This window comes from Odocoileus virginianus, chromosome 25 (genome assembly GCF_023699985.2).
Source record: "Odocoileus virginianus isolate 20LAN1187 ecotype Illinois chromosome 25, Ovbor_1.2, whole genome shotgun sequence".
In the NCBI taxonomy this organism is placed as follows: Eukaryota; Metazoa; Chordata; class Mammalia; order Artiodactyla; family Cervidae; genus Odocoileus; species Odocoileus virginianus.
Genome location: NC_069698.1, coordinates 24,847,373 through 24,861,790, shown reverse-complemented (window position 1 = coordinate 24,861,790; position 14,418 = coordinate 24,847,373). Strand labels below are relative to the sequence as shown.

Here is a 14,418-nt window from a genome sequence, read left to right as displayed (position 1 = left end):
TATCATAAATCACTTTAGTATACAAACTAGAAGTATCAAGGAGCCAGAAGACTATTGGAACTTCCCACCACATGTTCTCCACAAATGTGATAATTTGCTGTATAACTATTTGATGTGTTGACAATCTTTGTCTTCCAACTGGAGTCTCCATTCTCAAAGGCATTCCATGGCCTGAGTTCCTCTTCAGAAATGTGAATGTTGAATTGGAAAGTCTCAACATTTTACCCCTCATAGGGGAGATTTTTATTTGTTTGAAGATTAAAGCCTCAAAAGGAAGGTGGGAAGTTTCTTGATGGGGTTCTTGATGAGGTTCAAAGCATCAGTTAGATAAAGAGATCTTTTGAAAAGAATCTTACGATTTTACCAGGTGGTCATTTCACTTAAAAGTAGCGCTGAAGTATTCTTATTACATGAACAGGAAGAAAAATTCATCTTTTTATTAACTTTATTCAAGGTTGAACTTGTTTTTAAACTTCCCTATATTTATCTATTATGCACTCACTACTCACAGTTAAGGCTTTATCCTTCACTTATAAAACTAATTAAGCAACAAGGGGGGGAGGGAGGAAGAAAGAGAGCAAGAGAGAGAGAGAGAGGAAATACAACAGAAATATCACTAAGCCTGAGTCTTTCTTGTTCAACATTCACCTTTACGTTTAGTGTGTATTAAATTTTCAGCATTTCACCATTTTGTCCTCTTTTGTAATGCTTCACTCCAGTAGTAACTGAGAGTACTACAGTTATAAAAAGGGACTTTTATCCATAAAAGAGCTTTTCTATTGAATGAATCAGAAGATAAAACCAAGGCACTTTTAAAACATACTTCTATCATTTTTTTCTCAGCTTGTTGCTCTGGACCTTGAGTTTCAACTAGTTCAGAATCAATCAGCTCAACTCAGAAATAGAATGAAAGACTTCTCAGAAACAAGTGGGAACAGAGGAAAATACATACATTTCAAATCGCCTATCGTTCCTTGTATCTCAGAGAGAATTTATCAATGTCTCATGCTGGAGCAGGGCACGTGGTGAAGTGCTTGGAGAGCAGGTGCATAGGTCAGGAGGCCCACACTGTCACAGAAATTGCAAGGTGGGTCGAGAGCCATTAGACAAAAAGTAAAACAAGATGAGAAAAAGGTGGTTATTCCATAAAAATAAATCTACCTTTCATTAGTTCTTATCTTGAATACAATGGTGAGTGAAAACCAGTTTGGGTTGACCTCAGAAAAGTAGCTGATTTACAACTTCACAACTCACAGGAATACTATAAAATAAGATTGTAAGTTCTTTGAGGTAGAAAGGAAGAAGTCTTTTCACTTTCTTTCATAACATCTATATCATTACATTCATGTAGGTAGCTTGGTGAACTTTTTAGAAACATTACTTGATTTTTGAAAATTCATTTTATCAAGAATTATAAGACTGTAGATTCTCGAATTTTGTTTTTAATAAAAGTCTTTCTCCACTTAATGAGGAGGACATGTCCAGATAAACTCATCATAAATTGAAAATATCATAAGTTGAAAATATACCTAACCTACTCTGAATATCATGGACTTCCCTGGTGATTCAGACACGTAAAGAATCTGCCTGCAATGTAGGAGAACTGGGTTCGATACCTGGGCCAGAAAGATCCCCCGCAGAAGAAAATGACAACCCTTTCCAATACTCTTGCTTGGAGAATTCCATGGACAGAGGAGCCTGGTGGGCTACAGTCTAAAGGGTCGTGAAGAGCTGTATACAACTGAATGACTAAGGACAGCACACGCAATGTATTGAATAAGATATTGAAAGTGAAAAGCAAAAAGTTTGTATGGATGCAGAATGGTTGTAAGTGTATCAGTTGTTTATCCTCATGATTACGTGGCTAACTGGGAGCTGTGGCTCAGTTGCTGTTTCCCAGCATTACGAGAGAGTATCTTGCTGCGTATCACTAGGTGGAAAAAGATCAAATTTTCATAAAGCTGAAAAATCATATGTTGAACCATCCTAAGTCAAGAACATCTGTATTTAGTATTATTTCTAATGGAGATGTAGCAACGAACAGAAAACATGTTGGGTATGCCCAACAGGAGGGCTTCCTTGCTGGTTCAGATGGTAAAGAATCTGCCTGCAATGAGGGAGACCTGGATTCGATCCCTGGGTCAAGAAGATCCCCTGGAGAAGGGAATGGCAACCCACTCTAGTATTCTTGCCTGGAGAATGGACAGAGGACTGAGGAGCCTGGCGGGCTACAGTCCATGGTGTCCCAAAGAGTAGGACAAGACTGAATGACTAACACACACATGCAGACACATGCCCAGTAGGATTAAATGCTTCTCCTAACTTAGAATATGAATGTGAGATAAAGGAATTAAGAAGTGTTCCCAGGAGACCAAGCTTAACTGTATACCGTGTACATGGACAAGTAAAGGCCTTAGGGGTAAAGAATTTGCAGTGCTGGCGTGCCTGTTGTGTCAGGCCCATCATTTAACCAGCAGCCTATTGTGTGTAAGTAATCATGATGGCAAAAGGAGAGCCTTGGCTTGGGAGGAAAGAGAAATTGATAGGAGACATATATTACCATCAACTCGGGTAGAGCAGAACTCACTTTCTTCCAGTTTCTCTTTTCTGACTGGCGATTCTTTTTTTTTTGTGAACCTTATTTTTATGGATCTGCTGAAAATATTGGTTATTGATTTTACAATTATCATGAGGTGGATAAATGCTCCAAGTTTCTGCCCTAGGGCAACTTTTGTAAATAAAATTGTGAAAAGATGAGAACCTACTAAAAGAAAGTGGTGATGCCCATGAATGTTGGTTTCTGTTAGATTTATGCCACATTGGTATATCTCATTTGTCATTGAAGATCCTTAGCTCATTTATTAACTCAACTATTCATAAATGTTGAGTGTCTGCTGGGTGCCAGAAATTGTACATGGGGCCAGGGATAAAAAGATGAATACTACTCCATTCAGTCCTCCAGGAGGCTTTGTTCTCAGGGGACACTAGTCAACGACCAGCTGATAATTAATCTGTCGTAATATTATGCTACAGGGTTGCATAGATTATTATAGGGGAGCAGAGAAATGTGAGATATTAACATATCTTTAAGGGAAAGATTAAATCTAACTTGAGTCTTGCTTTTAAATGGGAATTAGCTAGGGAGAGGAGAGTATTCTAAGCTCATCATATAGTGACTCTGACTGAGTCATAATACATTCACTATAGGCAAGTCCATCTCAGTGTCCTGCATGGTAGCCCCCTGTATATAGTAGGTGGAGGAAGGAAAGGAAAGTTTATAAAGATATCTCTAAAATATTTGAGTGAAATAGGATTGTTCTTATAGGCTGAGATAATAGCTTCTCGGGGAATATTAAATTACTCTGCATGACAAAGATTCTCTCATTAACCAACTTCTACTCAGGTTCCACTGAGTCCTTTTTCCAACTCAGCCTGACTTTTGGACTCCCATCTTAGTCTCTGCACTGTCCAATCTCAGTAAGAACCCTGCAATGGAGACCCACTCCAGTATTCTTGCCTAGAGAATCCCAAGCATATAGGAGCCTGGCAGGCTACGGTCCAGTTCACACAGTCGCTAAGAGTTGGTTACAGCTGAGCAGCTTAGAAGAGAAGTCACCCTCCTTATCTAACCAGGTTCCTTGTCTTCCACCATCTGCCAGGTGATGTCTTGTCTTAGATTGGTTTAGCCAGAATTCCCTTTCTACTGATGTTTCCTCTTAGTACTTTTTATCCACTGATCCCCACCCTGTGCCTTGATTATAAATTCCCTTTTGTTCATTCTGTATTGGAAGTTGAGTCCAATCTCTCTCCCTCGCTGTAAGATTCTATTGTGAGGAGAGTCCTTACACACTTCTCTAAGGCCCCTCTCAAATAAATTCTTCCTTACTGTGTTTTGACAAGTGTCACTGAATATTGTTTTCTTTAAGAAGTGGCTATCAAGATTTTTGTGTTATTCCTGGTTTGTTTCTCTGTTTCATGTCTCTTCAAGAATAACACTAGTGTGTTGCTCTGTTAGTATTGAGTGAGAAAATTACAGAGCTAAAAAGACAGAAGTAATTGTAAAACCATAAGTATTTTTTAAAAATTAATTATGATTCATAGGCATATTTTTGAGACTTTAGTAACAGTGAAAAGTAATTTTGTAATTCATGCAAACTCGAAGGTAGTAAAAGCAAATGTTCAATCTATACTATTGTTGGTATAAAATGAATCTTTCAAAACAAAGCTTAATACCTTTACTTAGGAGGCCAATTGAATTTCTCAATATCATTGTATCTGGTAAAATTTACAGGGATAGGCAAATGTTAATGAGCATAACCCCTAATATCTATTGAGCGTTACAAAAGTGATTTTTTAAAGGAAGATCAGGCATCAGTATGAGTCTGGGAGATATTTTACAGAATTTTTAAAAATCCTTCTCTTATTTCTGTAAGAAGGAGAAGTAAAATTTATCCTCTATGTTTTGATTTAGCATCTAGAATAATTTATTTTTCCTGCTTGAACAGAAATGGTCATGTTTTAATTCTACACAGTCATAAGAAATTAAAAAAAAAAAGTAGTTGAACCAACAATGAGTACCCTTTTCCATCCTCAACTTCATCCCTTCCCATCTCTGACTGGGTCTTAGATCGAAATATATAATAAGAGATTGAAAAGAACGTCTGTTGAACAACCTTAGTAGCTGGGGACTAGTAGTCATTCTGCTCCAAATGGACAGACATCTCTTCTTTCATTATCTAATAAAATGCTTGGAGTTGCTGAGGGAACAATTTGATTGGGCCAGATGGGTGGTCAGGGGATGATTTTTAACAAACTCATTTCTCCTGCTCTAATCCAAAGATTCTTTCAAGAATCAGTTCATTATGTGCTCAAGGATCTGGAGTACCAGTTTTATATAAATATTTTATCTAGTCCCCATAATAATTCTATAAGAAAGGTACATTAACTCATTTTACAAATATGGAAATTGAGGTTTATAGGTAGGTAGCTTATCAAGGACACAAAGTAAGTGGTAGAACAGAGATTTAAATCTAGATCATATTTTTTAATTCCAATGATCGTAGCTATTATGTTACATTAAAGTAGGCTTTTTTTGCTTATTTATGTCCTGGCAACACTATTTATGTGCAAGAGAAAACATCATTAAAGATAGACCCCAGGAGTTGGAAAAGTTTTATTCATACATATAATTCTACATAAGTCTAAACTATTGTCACACACAATGAACTCATTGCTGGCATTCTCTTTAATGTGGTTCGATTCTTACACATCTGCATTTCTTAACTGGGTTTCAGCAAAATTTGTATTTAGTTGGGACTGAAAGAAATCTAATACTTTGCTTGTGACTTTCAGAGGAAGATGTGTGCACACAGTGTAAAGACCTCTTAAATTAAATTTGCAAAATAAACTCATCATTTCTAGTTGTCTCTGTTGTGCATTAAGCACAAGATGCTCGTGCTATTGCTCTCAGAGGCCTTTTTATACATGTGACAGGTTGAAGAACTGCTGTAGGAAGGAGTCTGGAACAGCGGAAGCTGGGCATACAGTCACCTCTTGTCTTGCCTAGTTAATATCAGTAGAGTTTAAGAGGGTCGGACACCTGTATGTGATTCAGGGAATTAGGATCAAAGAGATTCTTCCATGATCTGACTTTGGCTTGCACTCCCAAGTGTGTCTTGCTTTTGCAAATCTATTTTTCATTTTCACCATCTGTAAAAAGAAGCTTTCTGCTTTAACCAGAGGCAATAAAACATGGACATAGCATTGATGAATCATAAATTAGCTATTCAAAGGTCTATTAAGCATAAGCAAGATGAGATACCTGTTTAGGGCATAGTGTTATTAGAAGCAGTCCATGGTTGTGTTCATAGATTTAGTTGGCTCCACTATTCATATTATGAGAAATAAACATATGCATTAAGAGAGTTACACTGGTAAGCTTTGCAGAACCATTTCATCTGACACAGAGATAACAATTCTCTTTAAGATATAGAATGTAAGTAAAATTACTACTCTTTGTCACAAGTAGTGTATGGCTGCCTGCCAAATAGTTCTTACTCACTGAATGACATCTGAGGGATACTAGGGAGAGCTAAAATACACTGGTGATACAGCAGAGAAATCGAATGATGGGTAGACTTCTAGGAGAGGAAAGCCATGAGCAGAAATATTATTAAGTATTTAGAGAGCACTTTGCTTATAAATGCTTTATAATAATTTTTTCTTTGATTCATAAAATTTGATTCATTCATTTATGTGCTTTCAAAAGAAGCACTGTAAATTCTGCTGATACTGTTTTCTCAGACATTTAGGCTGAATGTAGTTTGATATGTTGGAGGATCTTGCTGACATCAACTTGCCTTTAAGACAGAGGCATCAAAATACTCAATCAGGTCACACTAAAAAATTTGACTTGAGAGATCCAAACCAATTTTTTTTTTAATTAGTTGGAGGCTAATTACCTTACAACATTGCAGTGGTTTTTGTCATACATTGAAATGAATTAGCCATGGATTTACATGTGTTCCCCATCCTGGTCCCCCCTCCCACCTCCCTCTCCACCCGATCCCTCTGGGTCTTCCCAGTGCACCAGGCCCGAGCACTTGTCTCATGCATCCAACCTGGGCTGGTGATCTGTTTCACCCTAGATAATATACATGTTTCGATGCTGTTCTCTTGAAACATCCCTCCCTCGCCTTCTCCCACAGAGTCCACAAGTCTGTTCTATACATCTGAGTCTCTTTTTCTGTTTTGCATATAGGGTTATCGTTACCATCTTTCTAAATTCCATATATATGTGTTAGTATACTGTAATGGTCTTTATCTTTCTGGCTTACTTCGCTCTGTATAATGGACTCCAGTTTCATCCATCTCATTAGAACTGATTCAAATGAATTCTTTTTAATGGCTGAGTAATATTCCATGGTGTATATGTACCACAGCTTCCTCATCCATTCGTCTGCTGATGGGCATCTAGGTTGCTTCCATGTCCTGGCTATTATAAACAGTGCTGCGATGAACATTGGGGTACACGTGTCAAACCAATTTTTTTAAAAGATATTTTCCCTTCATTCATTGAAGGTTGTTGTGCCAGTTTATTCTTCTCATTTTATAGATTAATGAAATGAAGTTGATATCTTTCTCACTTTACTGATTAATACAGTTAATAACTTAATGAAATAAATACATCAGTTGTAAATAGAGACAAGGATCTGGCTTCAGATTAGTTCCATTTGTGAACTTGCTTGCCAGTCATAGTAGTAAATTTCCATGTCTAGTTACATTAGTGTGTTTTGGATCAAATGGACAATGTGAAACAAGATTCCCTTATTTTATATTTTAAATACTACATTATTTAAATATTGGATATGTGAAAATTTAGCCAATTACTTTCTTTTTTTTTTTTGTTTTGTTTTGTTTTTTTACAAAAGTTCATTCTTAAATGTACAATAGGTTCCAAGACAACACTTCATTCTAGCTATAGGTGGCAACAGATATTCATGGCAGGGAATCCAGGTGTTTAAACAGGAATGGAACTAAGGGTCATCACTGCCTCAGGCACAAGGGAACAGCTTACTTTTTGCCAGATTTCTTAATTCCACCAGTGGCCAGGGGGCCTTTCCCCGTGGCCTTTGCTTTTAGCTCCTCGAGTTTCTTCTGCTCCTCCTTCTGCTTCTGCTTGAATGCCTTATCTTCCTCGTCCATCTCCTTGGCTTGCTTCTTAGGCTGCTTCAGGGGCTTCTTCTTGCCACCTTCGCGGCCCGACATGGCGCCTGCCGCCCCTTCCCCAGGCCAATTACTTTCTTTAAAAGAGTCAAAAATAACTCATAGATTTTCAGAAAGTCTATAGGTGTGCTTTTTTTTCATTTATTTTTATTAGTTGGAGGCTAATTACTTTACAATATTGTAGTGGTTTTTGCCATACGTTGACATGAATCAGCCGTGGATTTACATGTATTCCCCATCCCGATCCCCCCTCCCACCTCCCTCTCCACCCGATCCCTCTGGGTCTTCCCAGTGCACCAGGCCTGAACACTTGTCTCATGCATCCAACCTGGGCTGGTGATCTGTTTCACTATAGATAATATACATGTTTCGATGCTGTTTTCTTGAACACATCCCACCCTTGCCTTCTCCCACAGAGTCCAAAAGTCTGTTACGTACATCTGTGTCTCTTTTTCTGTTTTGCATATAGGGTTATAATTACCATCTTTCTAAATTCCATATATATGTGTTGAGGCAGCAATCCCACTCCTGGGCATACACACCGAGGAAACCAGATCTGAAAGAGACATGTGCACCCCAATGTTTATCGCAGCACTGTTTATAATAGCCAGGACATGGAAGCAACCTAGATGCCCATCAGCAGACGAATGGATAAGGAAGCTGTGGTACATATACCACCATGGAATATTACTCAGGCATTAAAAAGAATTCATTTGAATCAGTTCTAATGAGATGTAAGCCTAGAATATTTATTATCTGAACTTTAAAAAGAAAAAAAGTGCTGACCTCTGTTCTATAAGATAGAAGCAGAAAACCTAGCCCTCATTTATTATAATAAAATATATGATTTGCATACATGAAATATATATGAGGTCATGCAAGTAACATTTATTGAACTTGTATTAGGTAATGAGGCAGAGTGTTTAAAAAGTCTGTAATACAGAGATTAAAATTAAAGATTAAGGATATATCCTATCAAAAATTTCTCATCTCCCAATCTTTTATTGATGGATTTTCAGCAACCTAGAAAGTTGCCAACAAGCCAACACAGGAGAGAAGTATTAACTCACTAGAGATGGATTCAATTCCATTTCATTCCATTTCAATTACACATAGTCAGCTGGCCATTGCATTTGCACACAAGCCAACCTAAGGTATTTAAAGTGAGACATATATTTTACTCTTCTCAGCATTCATTTATCAACCAACTTAGAGCAATCAGGGAAGATTAAGGCAGGGAAATTCTCTTACTGTATATGCCATCATGCTACATACCAAATCAAGGGAAAGGAGAGCAGTATTATAATTCCATGATTCTAAAATTATGCAGATTCCAAATAGTTTTTTGAAGAATTCTTATGAAGATAGTGCTATGAATTTCACAAGTAGCACACTGAGAGTGCCTCTGAGCTTCTAATAAAAATTTAGAAGTTTCACAGTTCAAAGAGCCAAGAGTAAGTATTGTAGGAGCATAATTATAATCCAGACTTTTCAATGTAGTTATCCTAATTTCAATTATCTGTAGTTAAGTTTTGTTTCAATAATCCTTTTTTAGTCAGAAAACTGGACCACTGATCAGGATCATTTTTAAATAAAAAACTTGCGAAAACAACTTAAGACCACAATTCATTAGAGGATTATTACTGTAACAAATGTGCTTATTTTCCCAACTTGCACATTCAGCCATTTTGAATGCTCAATAGATTAATTCATAGCCAAGGGAAAGGTTTTCTAGACTTTAAGACTATTTATTAAGCACTATGGCAAACACAAAATGTTATAAATAAATTTATCTTTTATTTAACTCAAGCATAACATATAAAATTTTTTAAATGACAAAATGTTACATGAACTACATAAGCTATGATTTAGTTTACATTGCAGGTACATTTGTTTTAATAATCTTCTGTAAAATTCTGCCAATTTTTCACTTCCTTTAGCCATAGTTGTTATTATATTAAAAAAGTGAAACTAGATAAACCAAATATAAGGGCATAAATTTATTTTATGTTTTATCAGAATTCATCTTCTGACTTGACTTTTTCTTAGGTTTAGTCTTGCAGATCTCAGGAAAAATAGTTTTAACAATCAGAATTGAGATGTGAGTAAATTAGGAAATGGTCATTTTTCTCTTTGTACCATCAACCATGGATATACAGTGGTAAAAGTGTGTTCAAATGGGTATGATAATAATATCTTATTCCATACAAAAAAAAAAAAAGGGTAGCAAAAACCTATTACTTCAAAGACTATTTTTTCTGTTTATTACACCTTGAAACAATCTTCCTCTTGTCCTGTTCCCTTATCCTCTCTTCCTTTTGCTTGCACTTCTCCCTGTTTTCTCCCCTTCCCACACCCCCCACTCCCCTTCCCCCCCCTTCTCCTCCTCTCCTCCTCCTTCCCTTCCTTCCCTTCTCCCTTCTCTTCCTCTCTCTCCTCCTCTCCCCTCACTTCTCCTTTCCTCTTTTCTCTACAGCTCTTATCATTCTCTATCATTACATAACCCACTAGTTTGTCATGCTTACTGTTCATTGTCTGCCTCTCCTACTACATTATAAAGCCTGTGATTTTGTTTATTTTGTTCCTGCTCTATCTTACCTGCCAGGAACTTACTTTACACACACAGGAGAAATTCAGTACATATTTATGGAACAAAGACAGGAAGGCCGAAAGGAAGGAAGAAAAGAATGGCTACTATTTTAAAGAATTATTAAGAGGAATCCATAAGAAATACATGATTAGCAACACAGTGAGGCACAGCAACAAAATTAATAAAATCCTTGAGTAACTTTTTGCTTTCTTTTCTTCCACCAGGGTTGCATTTCCCCTAAGCAATGCAACCTGGCTAAGAGTTAGCTGGAAGCTGAAATCCAATCTGTGCCTCTAGTCACCAAATCCTGAATGTATTTATGACTTATCCTAATCCAGAGGAAGAGCCTTTTCCTAATTCACTCAGAAACCCAGTGTGGGCCACCTATAACTTTTACATCTACTCATAATTTCCTATAATCTTTGTCTCGGCCTGATGTTCTGCAACAGAGATTTTCTTATTCATCCTGATGACTTGCTCTCCATTTAGCATATATGTTTCCTTTTAAAACAATTTTCAGATCTTTTTTTAAAGTCTTGTTTCTGTCTTCAGGAAAGACACATTCCACTGATAACCTTCATTGTAGAATTCTGTCAAATGAAATACTCAACGAATAATGATTCCTCTTGCATATAGAACATAAGACCTTTTTCTTTTCTTTTGGAGATAGAGGTCAAACTTGCTGAAGAAGGAAAGATGGGTCACCACTTTTCACCCCTCCTGGCACCCACATTTTCACCTTGGTTTCTTCATGGGCGAGTATTTTCCTGACCTTTGACTTGGGACTCAGAGTTGGGATGCGCTTTGGCCAGTGGCCCATTGATGGAAGTGTTCTACACTGTGTTCTATTATAAAAAGCCTCATGCATTTTCCACTTACCCTTTCACACCTCTGACATTACCACAAAGAAAAGAAGGCTCAGACAGCCTGCTGGTAGAGGGGATGGAAGTCTTGTAGAAGAGAGCCATTATGGTTGCGCCAAACAAATGCCATTGAAACAGATGAGCCCCAGCAGCCATGGGGGGCAGAAGATCCACCAGCCATGCCTACCCTCAATTAGCCAGCCTGCAGAGTTTTATTTTGAGCCCCTGAATTTTATATCCATTTTTAGGCAGTATTTTTGAACAATTGCTACCTGAAACAAAAGCTAACTCTATTTCTTTTGTGACCACCTTAAAGCATCACATATACAAAATCCATAAAACGTATACCATGCGTGGCACCCAACAGCAAGGCAAGATATTTTAATGTGCTTTATACTACTTTGCTTAATTTTATCTAGATGGTCTGCATCATTTTTTTTAACATGATTCCTATGTGTACATTTTTGGTCTGATTCATGACATGTTCGGAGAAGACAATGGCACTCCACTCCGCTACTCTTGCCTGGAAAATCTCATGGACGGAGGAGCCTGGTGGGCTGCAGTCCATGGGGTTGCGAAGTCGGACACGACTGAGCGGCTTCACTTTCACTTTTCACTTTCATGCATTGGAGAAGGAAATGGCAACCCACTCCAGTGTTCTTGCCTGGAGAATCCCAGGGGCGGCGGAGCCTGGTGGGCTGCCGTCTATGGGGTCTCAGAGTTGGACAGGACTGAAGAGACTTAGCAGCAGCAGCAGCATGACATGTTGTTATTGTTCAGTCACTAAGTCGTGCCCGACTCTTTGCGACCCAATTGACTGCTGTGTGCCAGGCTTCTCCATCCTTCACTATCTCCCAGAGTTTGCTCAAATTTGTGTCCATTGAGCTGGTGATGCTATCCAACCAGCTCATCCTCTATTGCCCCCTTCTCCTCCTGCTCTCAATCTTTCCCAGCATCAGGATCTTTTCCAATGACTCAGGTCATTTCCTATGAGTCAGCTTTTCACATCAGGTGGCCTAAGTATTGGAGCTTCAACATCAGTTCTTCCAGTGAATAAGAGGGTTGATTTCCTCTATTGACTAATTTGGTCTCCTTGCTGTCCAAAGGACTCTCAGGAGTCTTCTGTAACACCACAGAGCAAAGGCATCAATTTTTTAGTGCTCAGCCTTCTTTAAGGTCCAATTCTTACAACTCTCAATTTTAGGATTAACATGTTAGTATCTACCATCTTTTAACATTTCAATTGGATTATGTCAAATATATAGGTCAAATGGGAAGATAAACAGACCTTTGTCAGCAGAGTGATATCTCTGCTTTTTAATACTCTAAGTTTGTTATAGCTTTCCTTCAAAGAAGCAAGAGTCTTTTAATTCATGGGTGCAGTCACCATCCATAGTGATTTTGGAGCCCAAGAAAATAAAATCTGTTAGTAAACTATTATAACTCCTTTTCCAGTACAAACTGGAATAAGGGACATCCATCATATATTTTCTTTCTGTTTTTCTTGAAAATAATGCTCTTTTCATTAGGATTTTTTACAACCACTGAAGCAATTAAATCTGTTTTGTACTTGATTCCTTTGTGACTTCATTGTCATCTCGATGTATTGCCATAAAAATAAGGATTCCTAGGGAAAATGCTTCCATAGAATTGACTTAATTATTCTGAGCCAATTATCCTGTTCTAGACTATTCACGTTGTTTTTATTTCCTCTCTTCTCCCTACATTTAAATATTTCTCAGTCCATTAACGATTCATTTTGCTTTTTATTAACATCTCTGGTAAAAAGTGTGGTGAAAGAGATAATTGAGACTTCAGGAAATGATGAAACTTCTGAATTAACTAAACTCTGCATACTCCATCTTACTCTCTGCCTTATTAAGACAAACAGCTGAGTTTATTGCATTTTATAGGTAAACTTAGACTTATTACGATATTCTTTCAGATGCATAAATATATGAGGAGGATATAAAAAATGTTCTCTTTTCATTATACTACAAACTGAAATTATAGCACTGTTAGCCTCTTCTAATAAATCCTTTTGATATACTCTGGCCCTCAGGTTCAAGGTTATAAGTTTGTGGTGACCGTTATTAACTACTGTATTTCAGTTCTGTGATGCTGGCGGCTCTATAAACTGCATTTCTTCCTTGCCAGCTATTTTCCTGTTAGTTATGCCAGTGGAAGACACTGAAGTACCTGAAAAGCAGTGAAGGGAGAAGACAGTTGCTTCTTCTGTGGTATCTACTCCCATCAGCCTCATCTCAAGAGTAGCTTCTAAATTCTGAAGTGCCTATGGGTTCCAATTTCTTACTTTCCCCCTTGTTCTTAGAACCAACCTCATGATATTTCTTTGCAGAAACTATCTGGTAACACCTTCTCATCCAAATTAGCAGGGCACCTTCTTAGAGTTTTAAAGACACCAGTTGTGTTCCAAATTTCTCACTTCTGAGGGATCTAGGTCACAGCTTCTCAAAACCTCCTCTTGATGGACTTGATAATCTCAATTTCTACCTTTGTTCCTCACATTCTAAGGGTGATTGATGTATTCTTTTCTTACTATTTCTGTGTTAGTTCAGAGTTCCCATTTTGATTGTTTATTCTTCCAATGATCTAAACAATTTCTATATAAATTTAAATGTCAAACACTGTAAAGACTAAGTCTTTTGGCTTGCGTTTTTGCCTTCTCTCCCTAGCTCATGGGCTTCCCAGTGGTAAAGAATCCTTTGGTAATTCAGGAGATGTGAACTTGTGCCCTGGATCAGGAAGATACCCTGGAGAGGAAAATGGCAACCCATTCCAGTGTTCTTGCCTAAAGAATCTCATGGATAGAGGAGCCTGGCAGGCTACAGTCCATGGGATCACAAGAGTCAGACTTAGTGACTGAACTACAATAACCCTAGCTCATAGCTTGCTATGTAAATGCTGGTTCTATATATAGCCACGGAAGATTTCCCTGGTCCCAGACTCTGATCACCAGGCATCTGCGTGCTAAGTCATTCCAGTCGTGTCCGACTCTTTGTGACCCGATGGACTGTTGCCCACCAGGTTTCTCTGTTCCTGGGATTCTCCAGGCAAGAGTACTGGAGTGGGTTGCCATTTCCCTTTCCAGGCGATCTTGGATCATGCCCTCCTCCAGGAGATCTTACCAACCCAGGGACGAATCCGCACCTCTTATGTCTCCTGCACTGGCAGGCAGGTTCTTTACCACTAGCACCACCTTACACTGTACATAATACA

The 14,418-nt window shown here is 38.0% G+C and overlaps 1 protein-coding gene and 1 long non-coding RNA gene across 2 annotated transcripts in view; one reads left to right on the top strand and one right to left on the bottom strand.

The window, feature by feature from the left end:
• The window catches only part of LOC110152686 (uncharacterized), a 62,693-nt gene that overhangs the window by 24,765 nt on the left and 23,510 nt on the right, over window positions 1-14,418 (top strand). The gene's annotated exons all lie outside the window — the stretch shown is intronic.
• LOC139031102 (translation machinery-associated protein 7-like) lies at window positions 7,390-7,787 on the bottom strand. Its single transcript, XM_070455228.1, has one exon. It carries the CDS (start codon window positions 7,765-7,767, stop codon window positions 7,573-7,575), a length of 195 nt encoding a protein of 64 aa, XP_070311329.1. The 5' UTR covers window positions 7,768-7,787; the 3' UTR covers window positions 7,390-7,572.

Excerpts from the sequence above, each read along its gene's own strand:
- LOC139031102 (XM_070455228.1), bottom strand. The coding sequence starts at position 7,767 with ATGTCGGGCCGCGAAGGTGGCAAGAAGAAGCCCCTGAAGCAGCCTAAG.